The sequence below is a fragment of the Panthera onca genome, chromosome D3, assembly GCF_046562875.1.
Source record: "Panthera onca isolate mPanOnc1 chromosome D3, mPanOnc1 haplotype 2, whole genome shotgun sequence".
NCBI lineage: Eukaryota > Metazoa > Chordata > Mammalia > Carnivora > Felidae > Panthera > Panthera onca.
In genome coordinates, this window is record NC_138350.1 from 90,906,284 (window position 1) to 90,933,523 (window position 27,240).

A 27,240-nucleotide genomic window follows, 5' to 3' on the forward strand; every position below is an offset into this window, starting at 1 on the left:
GCGTCCAGCCCACTTCTGTTTCACGTCCGCCCCTTTCCGTCGGATTAAGCACCCGCCCCGGCTTTGGGTTCAGTGAGTGTGACCACACAGCCCACAGCACAGTAGGGATTGAGGGGCGAGGGGGCTTTCGGTTTCGAATATCTGCAAGGTAGCCTACTAGTAGAAGTCGAGATGACAGAGAGTGGCATCAGAACTGCCGTCTCCCTCTGCCCGGTCCTCTCGCGGCTTCGTGGGGGTCACCACCTCCTCGTCCTCCACCGTTGTCTTTGCCGTGGTCCTCTGTGACCATAAGCAAATGTTCGTATATTTCCTGTTTTCCTTTTCTGGTTTGTTACTAATGTGAACTTTAGAATTTTGCCTAGTTAGAAATCGGTTGGTATTTTTATTTTGTTTGAATTACATTTTTAGATTGTTACGGCTGAAAATTGAATGTGTTTACAATATTGAATCTTTGTTGTCAAAACATCTCAGTAATGTTTTATTCAGTGTATTATTTACACTCTTAAGTATTTTAGGATTTTTATTAGCATCGTTTAGGGTTTTTTTCTGTATGTGTTTGTCGTTCGTCTGTAGGAAAGCGATTTTGTATGTTAGCCTTTGTACCTTGCCATTCTGCCAGTTTCTCTGTAAGGTTTTAGCTACACAGCCTCGTCTAGAAATAGTAATCGGGTGATAAGACGTTCTGTTTTCACTAGCATATGGGGGGAGCGTCTCCGATAAAACCAGCTTCTGATCCTGTGTGTCATCGTGGTGTGTAGTCAGTGGTAGCATATCCCCTGACTTTTTATTCTGAAAAAGTTCACACTGAGACGGGTCCAGTGAGCACCTGAGAACAGTGTGTCCTTTACCTGGATCGCCAGGCACACCTCTGTCCCCCCGGCCCCACTGCATTGTCCCACTGCTGTTGCCCGTCTGAATACTTGAGTGTGTCATCTCCTGAACGCAAAGACCATTTCCCTCGTCGTCGCAGAACAGTGGCCGCGCTCCAGAATTTAACACTGCTGTAGGGACTCATCCTCAGAGGCGGCACCTAGCAGAGCAAGGGATGACCCCCTGTGGGGGGGCTCACGGGGAGGGAGGGCATTTGGGGTGGACACCCGGCGGCTTCTGCCGCACTGGGCAGACTTCCCAACGTGTCTCAGTAAGTTTTTTCGGAGGCCAAAACCTAAGAGTTCCTTCTTTCCCTCCCCTCCCCTCCCGTCTTTTTTCTTTTCTTTTCTTTTTCCTTTCTCTTCCTTTCCTTTCCTTTCCTTTCCTTTCCTTTCCTTTCCTCTCTCCTTTTCTTTTCTTTCTTTTCTTTTCTTTTCTTTTCTTTTCTTTTCTTTTCTTTTCTTCTCTTTCCTTCTCTTCTCTTCTCTTCTCTTCTCTTCTCTTCTCTTCTCTTCTCTTCTCTTCTCTTCTCTTCTCTTTCAAGTACTTAGATCCAAACAGCATAGTGAGTATTGGTCTTACTGAGTTATGTGAAAGACTTCCGTGCACGGATTAGGTGCTGCACAGCTTTTTGAACCCCGGGATTTCCCGTTCCACACTGATTGTCACTCAGTCCTTGCTTGTAACCACAGCAGGTACCGAAAGCCAGCTTCGCAAAGGTCTGATGACAGTGGAGCTGAGTGTCTGAAGCCGCTCGTGTGTCCGGGACCGGACAGCAGTGAGCATCGCACAGCCCTTGACAATGTCCGCTGTCCCGGCCCCGTCGTGACTTTGCCCTGGGGCACGCGGTGCCCCGTCCACAGCTTGGGCCTGTGGCTGGCTAGCCTCATTCTTCTCGGTGAGGTGGGAGCACTGCTCTGTCTTCACGAGGCCGAGAGCCAAGGCAGTTGGACACAGAGCGGGCGATAAGAGCAGAGCCTGATCAGAGACGCGAGCCGGGCGGTGGTGCAGGTGACGCGTGGCTCGTTGCTGAGAATGGGCCAGTGTGTGTTGGGTACGAGCGAATAGCTGTGTGCAGCCTGGTTAGTGCTTCTGGAGCCTATGTTTTGTGGGCAGAAAGCGTCTGGGCTGGGGTGTGTGTGGCTCCTCCCGCAGGATCACTCAGGCGGGGGCGAAGCGGGCCGGGGCGCCTTCCCCGGGGCACCCGCTCTGGCCCCTCGCGGCCACCCGCGGCTCCCCGACGGCCACACTCCCCGTGCTCCCCTGTAGCGCTTCTTCAGAGTGGCCTTTTGCAGTCGGCTTGGACCCTGACAGTCGCCTCTCGCTGGCAGGAGTTCTTAGTTCCTCGTACGTAACTTTCGGAGTCGTCCCTTGGTCGTATCTTCTCTTGCACACGCTTCGTCCGTATCCCTTCCCAGGTGGTTCCTCCCAGTGGAGCTCACCGTCCTTCCCTCTGATCACGGTCTACGGTTTCACTTCCCTCGTGTCAGTTGTTGTTAGGCTGCGAGACGAGGCCCCGCCTGCAGGCAGCTGGTCCCACCTGACCCTCAGCGTCTTTGCCTTTTACTGTCATGGCTGTGAGAATGTCAATGTTCCGTACTTTCCGACTCTGTTACAGTTTTTCTAGAAAGTCTTTTGAGAGACGTGTCTTCCTGAGATGAGGGGACTCCATGTTTCTCTTGCTGCTGTCCCTGCGATCTGGCTCCTGTCTTTGAGTATAGCAGCCGGTCTCGGATCGTGAAGGATGGCGGGAGGGGAAGGGCGGGCACCGTCGGGGAAGAGAGGTCTGCGGCACGTGCAGGGACGCGTGGGTGCCCTGTGTGTGCCAAGAAGGCTTCCGGAAGCTGGAGGCAGATACTCGGTGACCTGACTTAGTAACCCCACGCCGGGCAGGAATTTGTGTCTGGGGGGCTTTCCAGGGGCACAAGAAAAAGGGCTTTGCTGTGCTTACTTCAGGTGTGAAAAACGTGTTGGCCTTACGTGAAAAGGAGGGAGCTCGTTCTTGTCTTAAATGCTTGTATCAGGCTCCATCCAGGTTCTGTTTCCGTCGCTCACCTGTCTGGCCCCGTGCAGCTCAGAGCTGGCAGGGTCGCGCTGCCCCCTAGGCTGTCCGGGACCCCCTCTGCCCTCCTCTCTCTTTGAGGTAACCCTGTCGCGTGGTTCGATGAGGAGGACGAAGAGGGCTTCTCCCGAGAGTCACGGTCCTCACGCAGGCCGGTGGCGGGTGAGCAGGATTGGGAGGTGGAATATTTGGTCGGGTAGGAAATCTGTTACTGTGTAAGGAAAGTCTAGGTATTGGACCACAGTTCTCCGTCTTTCCCACATATGTGAAAGTAATACGGTTTTGGCTGCCTTTCTCTGTGCGGTATGTTTGTATTTCTGGGTGATTGTAGAAGAATATGGTGTATGAATGTGACTCCAGGCAGAAGTCCTGTAGTCAGTCACATGTAGAAATAGGCCGTAAGAATCCAGCTAACACGGAGAAGCCCTTCGTCCCAGGCCCCCTCACGGCTGAGATGCCTGGACGAGGCGGAACGGGCGGGTGGAGAGGGCCGGGGGAGGTGGGAGGAGGGCAGGCAGCTGGAGGGCGGGCCTCGGCTTCTTCTTTCCTCCCCTCCACCTGGGCGGGTTGCTGGAGGAGCCTGGTGCCCCTGCCAACACCGTAGATGAAAGCTGCTTCCCCGTAGCCAAAACCGGCAAAAGAGTGGCCACCGTGGGAAGTCTTTCTGACGATGCCCACCCTGCTCCGGCCAAATACCAACTGAAAACCCACTCGGCAAGGCTTCCAGTGATCTTTCACCACGCCCCGTCCCTGTTCTCAGGAACAGGTGGCCCTCTGATCCCGTGACCGCCTGGGAATATGTAGGAGCTGATCCTGCAGCCCTCCCCTGGTAGGAGGCGGCACCCAGGTTCCCCCACCTGATGGTGCCCGTGGAGCCGGGCTGGGACCTGACCTCCCATACTCTGTCTGGCAGGTGCAGGCAGTGGTCCGATTCTCTGCCCAGATAGTGTCCTTTGAGCCTCACCGCACCTGGCCCCTGGTTCAGCAACATTGAACCAGTTGGTGCAGGAAGGACTAGTCTGCCCTGGGCTCTCCACCCGTGGGGTCAGCGGGGCCCTGCGAGGTGAGCCTCTACCCCTGACCTGGTCCTGTGCTGCATCTAAGCAGAGTGACTGCCTGCTGAAAGATAAGCGGAGATCTAGAGTCTACAGCATAATACCCAAAATGTCCAGGATACAGTTGAAAGTCATCGAGCAGACCAAGAGCCTCGATAGTTCCAACTCTAACCAGGAAAGACAGCAAATACCAACACTGAAATGACCTGGCTGTTGGAATTATTTGGAAGGAATTTTAAAGCAGCCATCCTAAAATTGCTTTACGAATGGTTTTGAAATAAATGAAAAGAATAGAAGAGCCAAAGGGAAATGATAGAGCGGAAAATGCAGTGATTGAAATAGAGAACGCAGTTGAAGGGCTCAGCAGTGGAATAGAAATCCCAGAGGCACCGGAGAAGGCCAGGGGCAGAGAGCAGCCTTAGATGCTGGAGCCTGGAGGGTGTGAGCGCGTGACTGAGAGATGGGGCGGCAGGGAAAGATCATTCGGTGGCCCCAGGGCTGGGGAGACGGAAGGACAGGTGTTACAGGGGGAGTGGTCCGAAGGCAGTTAGTATTATCATATTTTATACCCTGACTTGTAAAAATTCCGTCTTCGGCAAGGTGGAGGCTGATTAGAATGCCATGCATTTCCCTTGACGATTTCTGCTTGCCACTTGTCAGTGAGGGAAACTACGCAGAAGGGTCTGTTCTAGGGGAGGAAGCAGTCGTCACTTCAGCCTCAAAGATTGCCGTTAGCTCTGACTATGGAGAATGCGGCACAGTGAGAAGACCCTTAGCTGTCCTCCGTGGCTCGAGGACAGGCTCCTTGTCAGGCTTCTGCAAGTGCCGCCAGCTGGCGGGAGGGCGGAAGGCGGAAGGCGTGTCCTGGCTCCTTGGGCTTTCCCGGCGTGAAGCAGAGACCATGATGACGCGCTCCATCACGTGGCCTCTTGCTTTGGCCCGGGGGGTGGTTCTTGCCCTTGCTTTTACCAAATGAGCAAACTGCATAACCAGAGTTTTCACTCAGAGAACTGACAAACGTAGAGCTCTCCTAAGATGTACTACTCTGATCATTTGGTAAAAAGGTAAGTAAAAAGAGGATGGGTCTGAGCCAGAGCAATAAAAGAATAAGGTGAGGACGGGGCAGGGTGCTGGGGTCAAGTTTATTTCACAGTGACAAGATGGGAGGCCCGGGGGAGTCCTTAGTGAACGTGAATATTTTGCCATACAAATTGAGGAGCGTTTTCTAAGAGATGCAGCAAATTAGGTGTATTTTTTCTTTTTGACAGTTTCCGGGAGAGAGTTTTCTTATTATCGACAAGATGCTAACGATTCGGTAGTTCATTATTTCCTTAAATTATTATAAAAGAATACTAACTGAAAGTTCTTTGAATTGAAATCATTATGAGGTTGCCCAATATATTCCATTCATCCCTGTCTTTTCCTGCTAAGGATGCTCTCAGTGTCAGTGAACCAGCTCATTTTAATAGGGTTTACGCACATCCACAGGGCCATTATGTATAGTAAATGGAAGAAAGTCTGTTGAACGAAATGGTTATATGTTTTGTTATTTGGAGGCAATAGTTTATGCTCATTGACGGGTTACACTCACTTTTTCCCCCTTGCTGGGACAGTTTATTTTGCGGATCATTTAAAAAATTGTATTAGGAACTCTGAACGGGTAAGCTAATCAAACCTCGTGCTCAGTCAGTAGCCCCTACCGATATGTGTCATGCTGAGTTCTTCCTCTGTGCCGCGCTCTATGCGGTGTCTTTAGAGTACCGGTGAGGGCGGGCGTTACTGACATCCGTGTTTCACACACACAGTGGTTAACACCCAAATGCACGTGGCTCGTAACTGGCAGGCTTCATGTGAACCAACCCAACTCCAGAACATCTGGACCAGCGTTACCTAATTGACATACGACTGATTTAAAATGTATAGTAAGTAGTCCTACTACAAAAGAAAAAAAAAAAAAAAGAAATTTTATTTTGGTATATTTTGTATTGAAAATATATCCAAAATATTATTCACATAATAAAAGTTACTGACCTGTCTTATGTTCTTTGCTTTTTGCAGTAAGTCTTTGAAATCCCGTGTGTATTTTATACGTCCTCACTGCACTGTTCAGACCACGCCTGTTTCACGTACGGAGCAAGCCAGGTCTGGACAGAGTCCCAGACTTTTCTGTGATAGACTCCCTGTAAACAAATTGCAACAATGAGAAATGTTTCCATTTAAAAATTTGCCAGCTGTTTTGTTTTAAGGTAGTCTATTAAACTATAATCTTAAATTGTGTCCTGACCCTTCTGTGGAGGTGAAGTCGTTCTGCCTCTCTAATGTGTCCACAGCACAGAAGGACAAGATGCCAGTTACAACAGCCAATTGGAAGCCGTTCACTCTGCCCAAAAATGGCAGTGTTCTCTCATCCCTTTCCCTATGTTTCTATCTTTTACTTCCAATAAAGATTATTTTTATATACTCACATTTGGACATAATGATGTATTTTTTGAGGCGAAATCGTGCTTGTTCCAGAGGAAAGTGTAATCTGTGTATTGACTGTTCCCAACACCAGTTCTTGTAAGAAGTGATGGTTTTGAAACGCTTGCTCTGCTCACGAATGGTCTTTGCTGTTGCAGAACCTCATCTGCTCGGAGTGTGGGGATGAGTTCACCCTGCAGAGCCAACTGGCCATCCACATGGAGGAGCACCGCCAGGAGCTGGCCGGGAGCCGCGTGCACACCTGTAAGGCCTGTAGGAAGGAGTTCGAGACGTCATCACAGCTGAAGGAGCACATGAAGACTCATTACAAAATTAGGTATGAGCCGGGGCGCCTGCGGGGGTCAGTCGGCTGAGCGTCTGACTTCGGCTGTCATGATCTTACAGTTCGTGGGTTCGAGCCCCATGTCGGGCTGTGTGCTGACAGCTCGGGGCCTGGAGTCTGCTTCGGATTAGAGCCGAAATTTCAAATAGACAGCAGGCTGTATGGGTAGAGATTTTTCGCTAGCATAGAGTATTAAAAGTTGTAGAACAAGATCCTGGCAATACGTTTTTACAGGTAAGTAACAGGGTTCAGATAAGCACCCTTTTTCATGAATCGCTTTATTTATACCGTCTGTTTAGAACTTTTGTGTTCTGAACACTGCGCTTAGCGTGTGTATAAAAACACGTAAATAAAGCTTAGTTTAATCATTACGAGCACCCCTGTAAGACCGGGTTGCCTTGCGGATGAGAAACCCGAGACTCCAGGACCAGGTTACTTTCCCACGGTTGTACAGCACCGAAGTTTCCAGTGTCAAGGAATCAAACCCTCATCATCTGCTTTCAGAGCTCATAATGCTGGCAGCATGAGTGTGCTTAAATACCCGTGTGCATTTACTGCCAGTAAAACTTAACACCTCTTTCAAAGTTTCCTGTTCGATTTATTCCCGATTGTGTATTCTTGTTGCAATTTCACTTTCTTGATGCAATGGAGACGGGCTCTTCCCGGCCTGTGCTCCCGGGGCCTGGTGTCGATGCTCACGTGTCACACTCGCGGAGCCGAGTTCTCCGCCAGACCCTGAGAGCCAGCATCCGTTTTCTTGTTAGCTACCCTTGTCACTTTCGCTCGCCACCGTTCCAGTCCCAGAGCTTAGGGAATATGCAGACTCTTAAATAACAACTACAGCCACAACCAGAGTGTCCGCAGCGGTTAATAAAGTGTGTGCACCGCGGCCTCGGCGGGGCTCGTGTATCCTCTCGGGCGCTGTGGTTTGGATGTGGGGCCTGCACCCCATGTGGGGTCAGAGCTCTCTTCCCCTTCCCGCTCCCTCCATCTTGCCTGTTGATGATGCAGAGCCCAGCGAGGACGTCACCGTTTGAGCCGTGCTGCGTGTGCCCCGTCACACTAGATTTTTATTCTGATGAGGTTTTAGCGCAGGTGGTTTTGATGTGTCTGGGAGGGTTTTGGAGAGATGATTAAGGATGACTAGGTGGTGGGCTTGCGCTCGGCCACGCTGGCTTCTGAGTCTGCTGGGGCCGAGGGACACACCGGACAGACAGACAGCCTCGTCCTCACACTCCGTGAGGACTGCTCACCTACTCCTCAGGAGGCAGGGAGGCAGGCAGGCAGGCAGTGAGCGAGTGAGCGGAGAAGGGCGGTGGGTTGGGAGCCGCTGTGAGGAGGGGTCCTTGCAATGAGGAGGGCCCTTTGGGTCCAGGGCAGGGACCTGCAGCCAAGGGGAGAGCAGTTACCACAACTCAGCAGCGGCGAGTTTTCTGCGTTTGAGAGCAGAAGGGAGCCTGGTGTCTGGGAGCCCACTGTGGAGGCGAGTTTGTGGCGCTGAGGCCATCCTGGGCTGAGGATTTTATCCCCAGGGTAGTGGGAAGCCCTTCCAGGTAGGCACGCCTGTCCCAGATCATGAGCGAACCACCCTGGCGCCCCGTCTCGATGGTACTGACAGCGGGAGACCGGAGGATGGGGGGACACTTGGCAGCGTAGAGCTGTTTACCTTTGACCGTCACGGTAAAGCTTTGTCCACAAGGGACGTTCTGACCTCCGCACCCCCCGCCCCCAAGAAAACAAGACAAAAGGAAGTTTATCGTTTCATTATGTAGCAAAAAATGAATTTTATGGTAGTGAACACACAAAACAACTGCATGTATGTGTGCATCTGTGTGTGCGTGTGTGTGTGTGTGCGTGTGTGTGCACGCGTGCATACACATACTCCTCTGTGATTTCTCACTGCTGTGTGTTCTGACCACCAGTCAGCCACACTTTCCGGTAGCATTGAATTTTGGAATTGTAACACAAAGGAGATGACTTCATGAGTGTTTCCCCCCTGTGTCACACTAGGGTGTCAAGTACAAGGTCTTACAATCGGAACATCGACAGGAGTGGATTCACGTACTCGTGCCCACACTGTGGAAAGACGTTTCAAAAGCCAAGTCAGTTAACTCGGCATATTAGGATACACACAGGTATGAAGTACGTTCACTTTTGGGTGATTTATGAGGTGGTTTAGAGGAAAGAACGAGTGCTCTAGAGCTAGCTAGACCTGGAAGATAATCTTGGTTTTTCGTCCCTTGTCGTGTGCCCGTGGTCTTCATGTTGACTAGGTCGTTAGATACATGAGTCTACAGTTATGGGGCGGCGTTCTGTCTGGACAGATAGGTTTTGGGTCTTGAGTTTGGTGGAACGTATTTCTCTCTTAGCTCATCCGGGGCTCCCACACTATGGAATTATATTTTGAGCATGTTTCTCCCTCCCTAGGTGAAAGGCCGTTTAAATGCAGTGAATGCGGGAAGGCTTTCAACCAGAAGGGGGCGTTGCAGACGCACATGATCAAGCACACAGGTGAAAAACCCCACGCCTGTGCCTTCTGTCCTGCCGCCTTTTCTCAGAAAGGGAATCTGCAGTCACACGTGCAGAGAGTTCACTCGGAGGTAAACGTCGCACATGGGTGGGTGTGGTTTTCACGGGGCCGCGCTACGCGGCTCTTGAGCCAATGGGTGAGCCTGAGACATTCTTTTCTAGATTTAGGGTTGGTGCAGAGCAGACTTTGTTTTAAACAAGAAACAGATACCTGTAGATGGAAACCTTTTAGGCCGATATGGAAGAAACATAAAATATTATCCCTATGTGGCCTTGCACTGTCATAGCTCTGGTGAATAAATGTTTGAATATCATCATACCTTTGCTAGTTGTGATTGTTAACCTGTTTCATCCCTTTAGCAAACTTGAAACATGGACACTCTGAAGTGTAAGAAATTGAAAGATAAGAAACAAATTGAGGAAAAAAGTATTTTTCCTATTATTATTATTATTATTATTGCTAAACTTACATGTGGCCTCATTCGCATTTTTTGTCAGACAGACCTCTGGTCTGTTTATTTCCCTCCGTGTTAACTCTTTCAGTGAAACTGATGTTGACAATTTTTTATTGTCTGTAGATCTTACCGACTTGCAAAGCTTCTGGAAGTATATCTCTTAAGCAGGTTAACATTTGTTCTTACTGACTATCATGATTTGGTGTTTTTATAATCTAATTGTAGACTATAAATAAATGTTTAAGCGACACAAATACTTTTATCCAGGATCTGTTTATTTTGTGTAACTTTTGCAGAATTAAAACTCATATGTTTTCTTAATTTTTTGTTTTTTTTAAATGTTTATTTATTTTTGAGAGAGACAGAGACAGAGCTTGAATGGGGGAGGGGCAGAGAGAGAAGGAGACACAGAATCTGAAGCAGGCTCCAGGCTCCGGGCTGTCAGCACAGAGCCCGATGTAGGGCTCAAACTCACGGACCGTGAGATCGTGACCTGAGCCAAAGTTGGACACCCAACAGACTGAGCCACCCAGGCGCCCCAGAATGAAAACTCATATTAAAATCAAATGTGTCTCTTTTTATTTTCCTTGGAATGAAGTCTTAAGTATCACTAAAATAAAAAAAACCTACACCCTTCACGTAGTTTATAAACAGATTCAGACTTCCGTATGCAGTGAGTTACTTTTAAAAACCAAGGCTTACTATCTCAGACCCAGAAACATGAGGAAGAACACGTAAATACTAGTGAGGTGGTAACAATGTGAGGTGAGGCTTCCTGTAGATCGCAGAAGAATAAATGTGGCCTGCACGCGGCGTTCTCCCAGAGCTGCTTCTGCCCAGACGAGGTTTCGGGATGACCGTTCACTTGTGTAGTGCCCAGAGAGACCTCGCTGGGACCCCGAGCCGCCCTGTGAGGTGCTCACCAGAGCTCCTGAGTTTGGAAAAGCCCTCCACATCACTCCTTATCTCTGGTGTCCACTTCTGGCTACGTCACAGTGGTAGAAAGTAGTTGCTGATGTGGAATATTGGAATTGGTGATGAAAAATGTACACACTGGGTGACCATCTGTCCTCACGTGTGTGTATGAGCTCCCTAAAGGCTCAGTTAGGGTGATGTTTATATCTAACTGTGTAGCCTTTCTTTTTTTTTTTTTTCTTTTTTTTTCTTAACGTTTATTTATTTTTGAGACAGAGACAGAGCATGAACTGGGGAGGGTCAGAGAGAGAGGGAGACACAGAATCTGAAACAGGCTCCGGGCTCTCAGCTGTCAGCACAGAGCCCGACGCGGGGCTCGACTCACGGACCGTGAGATCAGGACCTGAGCCTAAGTCGGACGCTTAACTGACTGGGCCACCCAGGGGCCCCAACTGTGTGGCCTTTCTAATTGAACATTGTGCTTAGCAATTTAAGAATTGAGAGTGTAAGTCAGATATTTTTACCAAATTATAATAACTGAACACTTCTTGCTTCCAAACGTGTCCTGATTTGTAGAAAAGACTGAAATTTCAATTAGTCGCAGATTGGCATTATTGATTAAAGAATTGGGTCATTGATTTTAGAGCTGTCTAATTTGAATGAGGAGGTAATGTTAAATGGTTAGGCTGTTTCCGTCATTGTCAATAGAACGGTAAATTAGATGGGCTATAATTTAAACATTTTTATCTAACTGTTAATTGTAAAAAGCATTTTTTCCTTTTTTGTTCCTTAAGGTCAAGAATGGCCCTACCTATAATTGTACAGAGTGTAGCTGTGTATTTAAAAGTTTGGGCAGCTTGAACACTCATATCAGCAAGATGCATATGGGTGGACCACAGAATCCAGCAAGTTCTGTGGAGACGGCGCACGTGTTAACGGTGAGTCTAGTAAGCTGGTTGATAAGAGGATAATGTCTTACTGAAATCTGTCATCCCAATTTTGACCTTTAAGATTGAATATTACTTAGAGTATTATTTAGTGCCGGGGCACCTGGGGAGCTCAGTCGGTTGAGCATCTGACTTCGGCTCAGGTCCTGATTTCGTGGTTTGTGAGTTCGAGCCCTGCACTGGGCTCAGTGCTCACAGTTCAGAGCCCGGAGCCTGCTTCAGATCCTGTGTCTCCCTCTCTCTCTGCCCCTCCCCCACTTGTAAAAAACATAAAAAAAAATTATTTAATGCCATAAAGTGCTATGAAAGTTTCTAGCAGGGAAGGGCTGCTTTCTTATTTTTTTAGTTAGTGAAAGAAAATCAATCTTTTTAGACTTCAGAATGATACCAGATGACCCTGACTTACGGACTGTCATTTGAACCAGTGAAAAAAGGACAAAATGTAATCATTAATTTCTGAATTTGTAATTCCTACAGTGCTACTGACAATTATTACTGAATGATCTCTATCCCTATGTTATTATAATTTAAGAATCAGTTATCCTTTCCAAATAAGGTTTCTCCATGTCTGATGTGACAGTGATAATTTTTTCCTGAGACTGTGGACTTTTGGGAAACTAAGTTGTATCTTCCAGTACACGTATTGAAAGTTGTCTGACACACAAACTTTTGGGAGGAATCTCCAGCTTGGCCTTGGTCTGTTGCCTCTATGATGGCAGGATCTAAGCGTAGGCTTGTTTCCACCGCCGCAGACCCGCTGCGTCCAGGAATCTTGGAAGCGTTAGTGTGTGTTCGTCAGCACCTACCTCCTGCCAGTATAGACACTAGGCAGTGCTTAGTTCCTGAACGTGAGGGCCTCGTGTGTGCTTTGTGTTTTCTTCTCTTTTCCGCAGTATCTGCGGCATGGGATGGTTCCTCACCTTAACCCTGATCAGGGGGATTGTTGTCCATAAGTTCTGAAACTGGAGAACAATTAGAGACTAACGATTAAGTCTTCAAATGTCTATTTGGGGCTGTTTTTTAAATTAAAAAAAAAATTTTTTTTAAATGTCTGTTCACTTTTGAGAGCGAGACAGAGAGCACGAGCAGGGGAGGGGCAGAGAGAGGGGGAGACACAGAGTCGGAAGCAGGCTCCAGGCTCTGAGCTGTCAGCACAGAGCCTGACGCGGGGCTCGAACTCACGGACCGAGAGATCACGACCTGACCTGAAGTTCTATGCTTAACCGACTGAGCCACCCAGGCGCTCCAGCTGCTAAGATTTTTAAATTCTGAGACTGCTCCTTTGCCATCTGATTGCTTCTTTCTTTTCTGGTTTGGTGAGGTTTCCTGGGAATCCTAGTTAGCATTTTCCTTTTAAAGTTCTCTTCTGCTCCTTGAGTGGTCTGCCCGGGGCCACTGCCCACCGTGCCCTCGTCGAGATAGCCTGTGGCTCCCGGTGGCCGGTGGTGCTGTCGTCTTGCGCAGTGAGGCGGCAGTGGGCCCATGCGGGATGGAGCTGTGTGGCCTCCAGAGCCACTTTACAGGCAGTTGACCGGGGAGCCAGCTCTTAAACTTGGGGTCCCTGGGGCAGAACGCAGACTTTGTTTAGTTGGGGGACTAAGTGCCAAGAAGGTGCCCTGATCCTCCCAAGGCGCCCCCGTTGTTGCCTCTTCTAGAGATAATCCCCCATTTCTGTTGCCTCAGGGCCTGTCACTTGTTCTGTGGACAAAGACAAGGGACTCACTGTCAGCCCTAAATAGTTTTCCATCATCTTTTTTTTCTAATTAATAGACTTGATTTCTTAGAGCAATTTTAGGTTTGCAGGAGAATTGAGCAGAAGGCGGAGAAGTCCCGTGTACCCCACCAGCCCCATGCGTAGCCGCCCCGTTGCTGCCCCCTTGCGTTTCCGTGCCGCGTCTGTCACAGCGGATGAGCGACTCGGGTCCACGCTCTGTGTCGTGTGCCCTGTCGATTCTGGCAGACGCGTGGCGTCCTGTGTCCACCTTGATGGCACCACACACACGAGTGTCTCTGACTTCCACCCTCTTCTTGGTGTGGCATTTCAGATTCCTGAGTTTCTGGGTGATCAGGTCGGTCCCTCCTTGGATATATTCTTGTCTGTAGCTTCACTGCGCGTTTATTCCTCTAGCGCACGTGTTTTCCCGAAATGTCTTGAACTGTTTTGGCCACGGTGGTTTCTCTCTTATTTTATTTCGTAACCCTGTGCTCAAACCCCCACCTTGAACTGATTGTCTCTCCTGGCACTTAGAAAAATTTAAAAAGTGAGGCGAACAATTCACCGCATACGTTCCTTTAACAGCCAGTATTGTGCCTCGTGTAAAAATCAGTGAGACGTTTTATTTAACATTTATCTTTTGGGATACTGTTAGATTTTAATGGTCGTAAGGAAGAGGTGCTGTTCTTTTTTCTGGTAAATTGAAGTACAAGTTAGTGTGCTTCTTACATTTTCAACGACAATGCTGCTACGTTTCAGGCCACACTGTTTCAGACGTTACCTCTCCAGCAGACGGAAGTCCACGTCACGTCCGCGTCGAGTCAGCAGAATTCCCAGGCGGTGACCGATGTCATCCAGCAGCTCCTGGAGCTGTCCGAGCCGGGGCCGGCTGAGTCCAGCCAGCCCCCTCAGCCCGGCCAGCAGCTCAGCATCACAGTGGGCATCAACCAGGACATTTTACAGGTGAGACGCACCTGCCTGTTCCTGTCCGTGCTCGTCTGCGCCTGGGCTTCGTGACCGAAAAATAAATAGGCGGGGGCTTGTCAGAGGAGAGGAAGCATCAGTAAAGATGCGTCCTAATTGAAAACATTCTGTCGCAACAAAATCTGCTTATTGAGTTGCTTATGGACAGTGCGGAATCCTAGATGGTTAATGCATAAATTTAGAAATAGTTTAAAAGTTTCATTTTCTCCATGAGCGATTTACTTGAGATGAATAGGCTTTTCAGAACCTTCCTGTATTTATCCCCGTTGACGGAGGCCTAAGACATACCTCGTTCTTTGTAGAGGCTCTCGTGTAACTGTTTCGAGAGAGTCAGTCTCGTGTCTCCTCGGCCGTGTGGATGGTCCACGCTCCGGTGGGAGAGCAGCAGAACGAATCGGGGCAAAGTGCTCTTTTCTGATCCTTTCGCCCCAGGCCAGCCGTATCCTCAGACCCTTCCTTTGCCAACAGAGACGGCCTGCCTTCTCCACCCTATTTAGTTACTTGCCGTAACAACTAACCCGTCTCCTCTCTGTACCTTTTGGGACGAGTTGGTATAAAGAATCTCGGGGCGCATGACGGCCGACGTAAACTTTTGGGTAGGCTCGCTGTAACTGAAAACGGCGAGTCCCAGACCCGTTTGGAGATAACCAACGTGGTCTGGGGTAAAATTCCTAAAAGGCTAATAAGGAATTAACTTCAGTTCCTTTTGATTTTAGCGTAGCGTGTTCTGGGTGGAGGGGAGGGGTCAGTTGTCAGAGCGGACATTTCAGCTTCCTAGGGTTGGGGGTCGAGCTTACAGGTGACGATCGGCGGCGTGTAGAGCTTTATGTCTCGCGGGGCGGAACTAGGATTCTGTGGGCGAGCCTCGTCGCACCTCCGTGGTTGATTTGGGCGGGCGGGTTCGGGCCTCACCCCTGCTAACCTGTCAGTTCTGTTCTGTCTCAGCAAGCCTTAGAAAACAGTGGGCTGTCTTCAATTCCAGCTGCAGCGCACGCTCACGGCCCCGGCCACGCCACGACGCCCTGCGCGCAGGGGCCCGCCGCGGACACGCCGCACGCCTCGAGTGAGCCGCCCCCCCCCGCCGATGCAGAGCCAGACAAAGAACAAGAAAGCCCGGAGAAGTTGGAGAAGAAAGACAAAAAAATCCTGAAGAAGAAATCGCCACTTCTCCCTGGTAATTTTCATATGCGTCAAGGCCGAGACGTTTAGGCTGCCATAGTGCTTATCTTTTAAGAAACGTGCCTCCTTTTTCTTTTTTTTTTTTTTTTTTTTTTCTTGAAAAGGCGATAGGTCTGTTGAACGTTCTGATGGTCTCAACCTGTTTGTTTGATATTTCAAAACCATGACAGTCGTAAAACTTAGGCTGCTTTTCTCCCTGTGATTGGCGTCTCCTCCCGACAGCCCCTAGGGCTTTACCCCGGCGGTCTCTGCCTGTCCTTGATGCAGCAGCCTCTCGGCCACCCGCGTCCTCCCTTCCACCACGGCACCGCCATCCCGCCGGCTGGACCCTTGCCGGTCCCGTCCGCGCTCACTCCTCGCCCCGTGGGTCCGTGAGCTCTCCGTGAGCCGGCCCCCGTGCCTCTGCGGCCTCCCTCCCTGGCCTTCGGGATGCTGGCTCCCCGGGCGTTTGAAACAGTCACACTCTTTTTCAAGGGCCATCCTCTGCCACGGGCCTTTCTTCAGCGGGAGTGTCTTCTTCCCTTCTCCGCCGCGTCCCTGAGAACTCCGGCAGGCCTATGAGGCCATCTGAGGCCGGCACAAGTGCGGCCTCCTTGTGGAGGCTCGGAACCTGCCCTTCCTCTGCTCAGTGCCCGCAGCGCTGGCCCTTAGAGCCCCCGTGCAGACTGTAGCGACATTCTGTTCGTTCCTGAGCACCCGTGGGGCTCAGCGTGGCTTCATACATGGGCAGAGATTCCTGCATCGTTCTTGAAGGAAATAGGTTTCTGTCTTTGGGGCAGGAGTGTTCCCACAGAAATGTTTTCTTGGGGACCGGCTGTGTGTCTCCCGGAGTCTGGGGAGCAGGTGCTCTCTGAGGGGCAAAGCGCTCATCTGTTAACGCTGCCTCCTGACACGCATTGTCTCAGTGTTGACATGTGGCCACAAAATCCTTGTTTCTCAGCCCACAGACCACGGTGGTTCTAGTCCCCTCTTCCCCTTGATCTGGCCCCTCGGCCCCAAGTGAAAAACCGGAGGTTGGAATCTAAGCAGTTTATCATCCGGGGATCCCCGCTGTCCAGACAGGAGAGGAGGAAAAAAAGCACATTTCCACATACTTTTATTCACTGTACGAAGCCTCTGGGTTAGAAGTTCCCCTTGCATTTCTGAGTATCTGCTTCACGTGCACGAATAAGCTGCTGGAAATCCGCAGCCCGTGAAACCTCTCCCGCGAGAGAGCACCGGCCACTGTCCGGTTACTGGGCCAGAACCTTCCAAGGTGCTGTGAGGTGGCCGCAGGCAGCCAGACTCGCTTCCCCACAACACTGAGGCGCGCTGGCCCCCCAGATGGGGGGAGGCACTCGGCCCTGGGCCCGGAGACCGCGCTCCCTCCTGCCCCGAGCGCCGGATGGGGCTCCAGAGGCCGTGAGGTCACATGCGGCGCTCCGCCTGGAGAGCTTGCACTCAGTGCGTCCGTCTGTTGGGCTGTGACCCGAGTAAGTCACACACACGTGCAGACCGCTGAGCAAGTTTATGCGGTTCTGCTGCGTTTTCGGTCAACTGATCCTCAGGACGAGCTGGAGCTGGCGCTTGTTTTCTTCGTGTGCTGAGAAAAGGTTGAGAGACGGGTTGAGGTAAAAGCTCTTTTCTTCTGCCTGACACTTTTCGGGGAGGCGCGCACGTCTAGCATAGGGACTGTCTCTGCAAACACCTGTTGGAGGGAGGGGAGGGCTCTTGTCGTCCTGAGGAGACCTCACGAGTCAAGGTTTTGTTGCTAGCTCATAATTAAGCACATATTTCCAGATCGAACACACTCCATCTAAAGCTGTCACTGTTTGATGTATTTAGTTTTGTGAGAGAGAATGTTTTTAGTCGAATTGGGTTATTTGAAGGGGCATTTTGCATATTAATTTAAAATTTAATATGCTTTTTTGTATATTTGTCGTAAAACTTGTGACGTATAAATCATTCTTAAAACTTCACAGAGTTTGACATTTGTTATAAACTACGGGCTCCCTAGGAGTCACAGTGAAAGGTGTTTTGAAAAGCTGGCAGCTTGTTCCTTTAGGTATGACAGTGGTTTAACTGCTCCGTGCGGACGTCTCTCCTAAGGCCAGAGAGATTTCACCCTCTTACACCAGAGCAAGGTCTTGAAATCTTAACCTCTTCTTGATGACTTAGGACCGTGAACTTGACCCCTGCTCTGTGCTGTGATAGGCCGGCATCTGCTTGACCCGTTGCAGGACCTGGGCCCCTGATTCTGTGGGCTTCAGTTCCTCTGCCCTGGAAACTACATTTATTATGGCGTGCGTATTGTTCTCAGCTCCCTGTAGCAGTCTTTGTCCCGCTCTCTTATTTTGCTGCTTGAGGTCTGCTAAGTGCTTGCAGCTCTGATACCGGGGGGCTTTTATAGCTGCCTGGAAAGTAAGTATGAATCGGGGCACCTTGGCTCAGTCGGTTAAGCATCCTGGCTCTTCATTTGGGCTCGGGTCCTGGGATCGAGCAGTATGTTGGGCTCTACGCTGAGTGAAGAGCCTGCTTGGGATTCTCTCTCTTTCTGCCTTCTCTCCCCGAAATAAACAAACATTTAGACAAAAGTAGAAATTTGTTCTTGGTAAGAACTTTTGCAACCATTATACTTTGTCTAAAAATAATGCGCATGAGCTTATTTGGAGTTTTATGTCTACGTTAAGTAATTCAAGAGAGGGGTATTTTCTTTTTATTCTTCCTTTTCTTTCTCTTTAGATGGTCTGTGTTGTGAATAAAGAAGATTTCTGGGTTCGTCGTTCAGATACATTGCTTGTTATTTTGTATTGTTTTATGCTTTTCATATAATACAGTATAGAAAACTTTAAAAAGAAAAACTTATTCATTTGGACGTAGTTGAATTTAGTTTGAAAATTCCATGATTTATCTCATTTGTGTACAATTCTTTGATGGTAAGATTCAGAGTTTAGAGGATTTTCTTCAGGTTTTGTTTTGAATTATTTGTCATTTGTAATTAAATCTAAATATTATCTTAAATTTTTTTTTAATGTTTATTTATTTTTGAGATGGAGAGAGAGCATGAGCGGGGGAGGGGCAGAGAGAGGGGGAGACACAGAATCCAAAGCAGGCTCCGGGCTCTGAGCTGTCAGCACAGAGTCCGACGCGGGGCTCGAACTCACGGACCGTGAGATCATGACCCGAGCTGAAGTCGAACGCCTAACCGACTGAGCCGCCCAGGCACCCCAAATATGAATATTATCTTTACTTAAGACCTTTATTGTTTTGAATGGTAGTCTGGTTTTGAGCTGAGTCCCTGTTATGTACTAAATATAATACACCGTCAAGTATTAAAAAGGACACTGAGCTACCAGACGCTTATGGTGTAGCGGAGTCTGTGCGTGGACGGTGTGCGGCAGTCGAAAGCAGTGTCGCGGTCGCAGAGGCGTATTGTTACAGATGTGCTCCGAGTTTAGAGATAGGAGAGCTCAGCGGACCACAGCGAGAAGGTGAAAGCTTTTGTGAGTTAGAGGGACGAGAACTGAGTACTGACGGAAATAGAGTGAAGCGTGTGGAGGCCTCGGTGAGGGTCATCGTGACCAGTTCATCACACTTGTGTTTCTGTATCAAAAATTATTTTAAAAAAGTTCTAGCGTTAACTTCTGCTGTTGACCCATAGCTCACGTTGTATGCAGACTGAACATTTAATTTTTTTTTTTTAACGTTTATTTATTTTTGAGACAGAGAGAGACAGAGCATGAACGGGGGAGGGTCAGAGAGAGGGAGACACAGAATCTGAAATGGGCTCCAGGCTCTGAGCTGTCAGCACAGAGCCCATCGCGGGGCTCGAACTCACGGACCGCAAGATCGTGACCTGAGCCGAAGTCGGCCGCTGAACCGACCGAGCCCCCCAGGTGCCCCCAGACTGAACATTTAGATAAGGGTGTGTTGGGTCGTGGTCTCACAGAGGAACCGTCGCTGCACAGCTCACGGGAGCACTGGCGAATCATCCTCTGCAACCAGGCCTGAGGCTTTGGAAGGACCTGATAAGTCCTGCACTGTCTCTGCCTGCAGCCCGTCCTCTTCAGTTGGGTTTTTCTTACTGATTTGTTGAAGTCCTTTCTAGACCCTGGATTTGCTTTGTTATTTATTTTTTTGATTAAAATTTTTTTAATGTTCATTTCTGAGAGAGAGAGAGAGAGAGACAGAGAGAGAGAGAGAGAACAGGGGAGGAGCAGAGAGAGAGGGAGACACAAAATGAGAAGCAGGCTCCAGGCTCTGAGCTGTCAGCAAGCTGGAACTCATGAACTGGGAGATCAGGACCTGAGTACCTGAGCCAAAGTCGGATGCTTAACCTGCTTAACTGGCTGAGCCACCCAGGTGGCCCTTCTTTGTTATTTATATGTGTTTTGAATACCGTATCCGACACTCCTTAAGGTGTCTTTTCTGCCACAGTGTTAAGTAGACAAAGTAGGGAGAGTGGTCCCTACATAGTGCAGATGACAACTGCCTCTTGCGTCCTGCCTTTTAAGGGGTTTGGTTTTAATGTTTCACAGTTGGATTTGGCTTTTTACTATAGGCTTTTCTTAGAACCTCTCAAATTTGGGAAGCCGCCTTCCATTGTTGGTTTAGTAAGAAGGCTTTTTATTTTCTTCTCTATGTTGAATATTATCAAATGCTTTTTTCCCCTCTGTTGTTATGATCATGTGTTTTCCTACTTTAATCTGTGAGGTGGTAAATCACAGTAATTGATTAATGGGAAGCAAACCACGTCTTCTGTTTGGGCTTTGATGTGACTCTTTCCTTTCTCTTTCTCTCTCCCCCTTTCCTCCCTCTCTCATGTTTTCCCTCTATTGTGTTTTTTTATTACACATTTTTGAGTTTGCTTGGCCAATATTCTTTTTCTCAATTTCACTTAAGAAAATATGCCTTTTTTTAAATAAAAAAATGGATAACCGGTACTCACTTTTAAATCAGCGTATGAAACTGTTCCTTTTTATAGAATGTACATTGGTCTTAAAACAACTTGAAGAAATGTAATTGCTCTCTAGAAGAAACTAGTTTTTTTTTTTTTTTTTAAAACATTTTTTTAACGTTTATTTATTTTTGAGACAGAGAGAGACAGAGCATGAACGGGGGAGGGTCAGAGAGAGGGAGACACAGAATCCGAAACAGGCTCCAGGCTCTGAGCTGTCAGCACAGAGCCGGATGTGGGGCTCGAACTCACGGACCGCGAGATCATGACCTGAGCCGAAGTCGGACGATTAACGGACTGAGCCACCCAGGCGCCCCTAGAAGAAACTAGTTTTGATCATTGTATTCTCCTCCTACTTTGTGTGCAGACACATAAAGGAAAATTTTTAAACATTTATATCCAGCGGTTTTTAAACAGTACAGTTTTCAACAGTGGTGGTCTTTGTAAAGGCCTTAAGGAGTCAGATAAATGCAGTTTAAGGTTCTAGGTACTAGGATAGGTCTGTGACGTTTTGGCAGCATTTCTGTATGCAGGGATCTGCCTTGGCTTATAAGCAAATTCTCTGGTTGTCTCTCACCTGCGTCACTTGGGGAAAACTACACCCATTTTATAGAAAGTTATAGTATGGACACTGCAGTAAGCTCAAAGCAGTGTTTAAGAGTTCAGTGTGACCGGCGGAGAAAATTCCTTCTTTATAAATTCCTTCCTGGGACGAAGCAGGAGGGAGACGGGCCGTAGGCTTTGCTTTCTGGGAGACACCTTTGCGTCACTTTGAAGGACTTCCGCATCAGGCTTCTGGAGCGCTTGCGAAAACTCGTGAATTATTTGCAGGGCTCCCCGAGAGGAGGGTGGGTGTTCTGGTGAACACCGCGCACCGTGGGCTCCCTTCCGGGTGGATTGTTTCTGGGACGCCGCGCACACCCGTGGAGCCGGCTCCGAGGTTCCCGCTGCGGGTGCTGGGGAAACACGCAGAGAGGCGCTGCCCTTGGGGTCAGAATCCGCGAGGCCGCTGGCTGTGTCCTCCACCCTCGACTCGGACCGGCCCTGAGCGGTCCGGGAGCACGTCCTCTGTGCACTTGGGTCTGGATATCGGATTGCTCCTCGGGGACGGTGTCCCCGCACCTTGCTTGCCCTGACCCAGCTCGCCCAGTGACGGTTTGCGGGCGGCAACGTGGCTCCTCCGTGAAGCAGCAGATTGGTGGTTTTCTCCCCAGAGCAGCACCTCCAGAATTGCATGAAGCCGAGGTGAGCAGAAGTAGCGAACACGAGGCTTCGTGCGGCATCACCGTGCCTGTAATCTGGTCGATAGAAGGCACCAACTCCCGGGGGGACCTGTGCCCCAGCTTCCGAGCAGGTGTCGGGAGGTAGATGGAATGGACGGCACCTCCTGGGGGCAGTGGGTCACGCGGGGACGGAAGCGGGGACTCCCCTGCTGAGCGCACCCCTCTGCGAGGGGCAGGGGGGCGCCGGCAAGCCGCGCGGTCCACATGCGCTTCGGAACAGCCGCGTGTCCCGCGGTCTGTGGAGCAGAGAGCCTTGCCGGCCCCCCGGCACATCCACAGCTGGCTCAGTCGGCCGGGGAGGCCTGCCTTCCTCGTCTGCGCCAGCGAAGTTTCTTCTGAGGGGTCCTGGAGCCTCTCCAGGAGTGGAAGGGACAGATCCCTCCCCGAATGCTCGCCGCCTTTCCTCCGGGCGCCAGGTTCCGGCCGGCCCCGCAGCTGTCTCGTCGTTGGCACCTGCACAGGCGCTCACGGGGCGGGTCGCCCTCCTCCGCCGCCCTGCCATACCCGGGAGAGCTCTGGCGCATCTCGTCTCCCGTTCAGGGTGCCCTCCGTGAGAAAGAGGTCAGTGGTCCCACCGTCCCCCGTCCCTGGAGGGCCGCCGGCAGGGGAAGGATGCCGTGCTTTGGCGGTGAGAGCTGCTCCCTGGACAGTTGCAGCTTCAGAGATCTCGGGGATCTCCCGGGAGAGCGAACCCCCGACGGTCCCTGCGTCCCTCCCCGGTGGAGCACCCGCTCTGGGACGCCACGTGGGCAGGGAGCACCGTGAGACGGGGGGCGGGGGGCGTCTGGCGGCAGGACAGCGCTCTTACTGCCCCTACCTCGGGGCAGCGCGGGGTCGCCGGTTCAGCGGGACCGGGGGCCCGGCCCAGGGGACAGCGCGGGGTCGGGGAGACTCAGTCACACACAGCACTAGTGCCGGCTGTGTCCTCTTCCCTGCAGACCTGGCTTCCTCCTCCCCCCTCACTCCCAAACACACGTGCTTTATCTCAAGTCCGGTTGTCAGCCGGCCCGCACGGTGGCCTCCGCCCCAGAGCCACGTGGGCCGTTAGAGCAGGTGCCATCGTGCTCAGGGCCCATAGCTGCCACGGCGCCCGTTTCAGTGCCTGGGGTTGCGTCTGAGCATTCCTGCTGTCTCCCTGCCTCATTGATGTGGCCCAGCCAGCTGCCAGTGACCGTCCCCTCCATTTCCCGCTCCGGGAATCCGGCCAGGAAGTCCGAGGCGTCCTCTCGCCGACCGCTGAGAAACCCGGTAGACCGTGGGACTGGACACAGAAATTTTGCGCGGTCCACTTTACCAAGAGTCTGTTCCTTTGTGTACGACTCCAAATAAGTGGTCCCGTGGCGTATGGCCCAGCAGCCTATTTAACGGCCCCCCCACCTCAGGACGCTGGCCTGTCACTTCCGAGTGGGTGTCCCAACGTTGTGCAAGATTCGGTGTCCTGCCTCCGCCAGGTGCGGGCTGCACTGTTCCCACAGGGCGTCTTTTGCCAGAGGATCCTGCGGCCTCTGGTTTCCACGTCACTCCACGACCCACTGGCTGAGTCGGAGGCCGCGAGGGTCCAGTGGTGCTAACCTCTCTCGCAGTCCCGTCCGCCGCTGAGACGGCGTGAACGACAAGGACGGCCGTCCAGGCTGGGGCCACGTAGGGAGACGCTGTGGGACAGAGAGCGAGGGCACACTTGGGCTGCTTTGCTTCGTTTAAAGTCTTCTCTGTAAGTTCAGCATCTGAACGTGGATCCTGAGATATGAGCGTCTCCCCGGTTGTTGTTGAACAGTAGTTAAGTCTGAGTATTTGTATTCAGCTTGATGTTCCAGTAGAAAGCAGAACGACTTTCTGTGACTGTCACTGTATGTCCTCCGGACCGCACCTGCGGCCTCTGGGCACACCTTCCGTTGCAAGAATACGCCAGGGCCTTCGTCCAGCGCCTGAAGCGGCCCTTGGAGTGGGTCCTAGAGGAGCCTGTCTGTCTGTCTGTCTGTCTCTCCTGCTGTCCTGCAGTTCTCCGACAGCAGTGGCTGTGCGCTCTGGCCCCCGGATGAACCCACAGGCGTCTTCCCGTCCCTCGGTCCTGCCTCCCCCCTGCGGCACCCAGGTCCTCATCGCCTCGTCACCTTCGTCACCCTCGTCCTCCACCGTGGCCAAGGCCGATGCCGGGGACACGGCTGGCCGCGTCCCCAGTAATTCCTCCGGTGTGGAAACCGATTCGGGAGTGAGGAGGACACCTCTAGGGTACGGTTTTCTTCGTCCTGCCGAAAACCTCTCGTGGCGCGTAGGCTTTCCATCACGTCACCCTGTCTGCCTCAAGCTCTGCGTCTCGCGGACCCCGCGAGACCTCTCACGCTGTGGCCGTTGTGAGCTTTAAGTTTCCAGAACTTCACACCCGGCTTTTGCTTCTTCTTTGCCTGGTAAATGTACCTCCAAAAACTGTCTTTCGAATGCAGACTTTTTTATTTGAAGATTTCGTTTTATGTTTTTTTTAAATAATCTCGACACGTTGGCCAACGTGGAGCTTGACGCATAATGCTGACACCCAGAGTCGCGTGCTCCACCGCCGAGCCGGCCAGGCCCCCGTCCCCTCGCATGCGGACGTTTCTGAATGTCGTGTCGTTCCCCCCCCCCCCGGGGCGAGTCCACCCTGATGCAGGTCCCTGAGCTCTGCTGCACGTGCGTGCTCGAATCCCGCACCTGAGTCCCTCCACGGGCAGGGGTCTGCCTGCCGTGGTCGTTGGCGTGTGGTGAGCACTCTCCTTGAAGTGGAGCTGGGAGGACAGAGTGCTCTGAGAGAATCGCTCTCAGATTCTAGAATTACACAGATGTCAACGTGTGCCTTGACTTTTCCACTTATTGGCACCTGACCTGGGGCAGGTTCGCTAACCTTCGTCTGTGCGATGGGGCGGTGGCAGAACGAAAGGGAGAGACCTGAGTGTGAGGAATAGTGCCTGACCCGGGATGACTGCTGCGTGGAATGCACAGATTTAAAAATGATTTTTTAACTAGGTGAAACTTGCTCTTGCCACGTAATTCAAAAGATACAAAACGGTGTGCAGTGAAACGTCCCCTGTTCATCCTTGTCCTCCACATAACCCCTCTCCAGGGCAGCCGCTGTCCCTGGGGGTCTCTGTCTTTTAAACAAGTACAGGCATGTTATTATATAGTATGTATCGTATTGTTTTTCAGTATGTTGGGGGGCATACTGGGTGTGTGTGTGTGTGTGTGTGTGTGTGTGTGTGTGTGTATAAAATCTATATATAATCTTTCTTGCAGTTTACTTTTTTCCACCTGATATTTTAGAAAATATCTAGAGATTGTTCCATTTTATGGATAAATAATTATGTAGGTTATTTGCAATCTTGCAAATACAGGTGATAATAAATACAAATTTATTTAATACCCCTTCAAATACTTTAGTGTGTGTGTCCTAAGGTCAAGGATGCTGTCTTCTAGAACCAGAATATAGACCTCAACATCAGGGTAGTGAAATTGATCCAGTCCACAGATCTTGTTCAAATTTCAGTATTTGTATCACTAATGTGCTTCATATCAAAAGAAAAACAATGGGGTAAATGTTGCTGATTTTCCTTCCAGGGCTTTCTGACAGTTTATACCCCCATCCACAGTGCATTGGGGTATCTGTCCATTTCCTCACAGCCTTTTGAAGGGATTGTTATCAAAATTTGGGAACCATTTTTACTCATCTGATAGGTTAAAATGGTTTCTGATTGTAGCTTTAATTTCATTTCTCTAATAAGGAGTAAAAAGGTTGAGCAACTTTTCATGTTGAAGAGCCACCTACATTTTTTCATTAGCCTGACTTGATTTTTATTTGCCATGATACATTAAGGATGATAGTATTTTGAGAGCATATATTCTTTTCTAATTTGTCGTTTTGAATTAAAAGGGAGAAATATTTTCTTTTTTTTTTTTTTTTTTTTTTTTTTTTTTTAATTTTTTTTTTTCAACGTTTTTATTTATTTTTGGGACAGAGAGAGACAGAGCATGAACAGGGGAGGGGCAGAGAGAGAGGGAGACACAGAATCGGAAACAGGCTCCAGGCTCCGAGCCATCAGCCCAGAGCCTGACGCGGGGCTCGAACTCACGGACCGCGAGATCGTGACCTGGCTGAAGTCGGACGCTTAACCGACTGCGCCACCCAGGCGCCCTGAGAAATATTTTCTATACCCAAATTGGTCAGTGTTTCACAGATTTTGGACTTCTATAATACTTAGACTTCAACATGGACGTTATGGGAAATAACCTCTTTTATCCAACGCTTTCATACTTTCAATTTTTTTTAATGTTTATTTTTGAGAGAGAGAGAAAGAGCGAGCGAGCACGGGGGAGGGGCAGAGAGAGAGGGAGAGACACAGAATCCGAAGCAGGCTCCAGGCTCCGAGCTGTCAGCACAGAGCCCATTGCGGGGCTTGAACCCATGAACCGTGAGATCATGAGCTGAGACGAAGTCGGACGCCCAACCGACTGAGCCACCCAGGTGCCCCTCATACTTTCATATTTTAAGCTGAATCTCTGACTCAATTTAATTTTTTGTTTTTAGATGGGCACCCCGCTGTCCAAACACCATTTATGGACTAAATCCTGTTTTCTCCACTGAAACACTGTGATACCGTTCTGTTTGTTACCCTTCCAGACCTGTATGGGTCTTTTCCGGACCGTGTTCTGGGCACGAATCTGTCTTTCTGTTCATGTCTGCTACCGGTATGCTTTCGTGTCTATGGGCCTAGTCCTTTCCTGCTACGCTTGACGGTGTGTTTTGAACGATTTTCCCATACTTATTTTTTCATGTGTACTTTAGACTTGTCTGCTAAAGCTCCAAAACTCTAGTTTTTAAAAAAGTCCTTTCGGTATTTATATGTAAGTGATTTAACCAGTGAGAATTGATGTCTTTATAACTTTTAGTCTTTGTACCGAAGAATAGGGTGTAGATTTCCATTTCTTCAGATCTTTTCTCTGTATTTTTTCATTTTTCAGTGGCATTTTAAAATTTTCTTCTGGATTTTGCTTGTAGATATGATGTTGATTTCCACGCCTCTTTCTGAGTTTTAAGTTTTTTAAGGCATTTAATCATATCATTTGTAAATCATGATTTTTACCTTTTCCTTTGTAGTTAGTTAATGCTGTATATTTCTGTATCTTACCTAATTTCACTGGCTTGTATCACTAGAACACAATAAATTCATGGCAGTGATAGCGGATTTTTTCTGGACTGTAATAGGATTGTTTTTAGTATTTTCCTATTAAATGAAAACATACTGATATATGTTTGTTCATCTCTTCCTGTTTTCAGACGATTTTTTAGAAATTAAGACTAGATATTAAATTGTAGTAATTGCCTTTTCATCTTGAAGACGATTATAATGTATGCTTTTTCTTCTTAAATTTATTAATGTGTTTGAAGAGAAAAGCGGTTGTCCAGCACCAGGGAAAGTTGCCGCGTGGGAACGCACATCTGGTTTTCCAGACCTTTCAGTTTGTCAGAGGGTCGAAAATCTG

General features: G+C 49.7%; 1 protein-coding gene across 11 annotated transcripts in view; it reads left to right on the forward strand.

Annotated features, from left to right (window-relative positions):
• The window catches only part of ZNF236 (zinc finger protein 236), a 107,805-nt gene that overhangs the window by 19,766 nt on the left and 60,799 nt on the right, over nucleotides 1-27,240 (forward strand). For 9 of the 11 annotated variants that reach the window (XR_013551166.2, XM_081790838.1, XM_081790839.1 and 6 more), the window contains 6 exons: nucleotides 6,606-6,784; nucleotides 8,801-8,925; nucleotides 9,218-9,390; nucleotides 11,484-11,627; nucleotides 14,110-14,313; nucleotides 15,280-15,508. Coding sequence is in view for 10 of the 11 variants with exons in the window: in XM_081790838.1 (XP_081646964.1) it covers nucleotides 6,606-6,784; nucleotides 8,801-8,925; nucleotides 9,218-9,390; nucleotides 11,484-11,627; nucleotides 14,110-14,313; nucleotides 15,280-15,508 (1,054 nt within the window). In the remaining variant the exon portion in view is untranslated. Of the gene's footprint in view, nucleotides 1-3,845; nucleotides 3,996-5,792; nucleotides 5,910-6,605; nucleotides 6,785-8,800; nucleotides 8,926-9,217; nucleotides 9,391-11,483; nucleotides 11,628-14,109; nucleotides 14,314-15,279; nucleotides 15,509-27,240 lie in introns of all 11 variants that reach the window. The other 2 variants (XM_078435121.2, XM_078435122.2) reach the window with 2 other exon arrangements.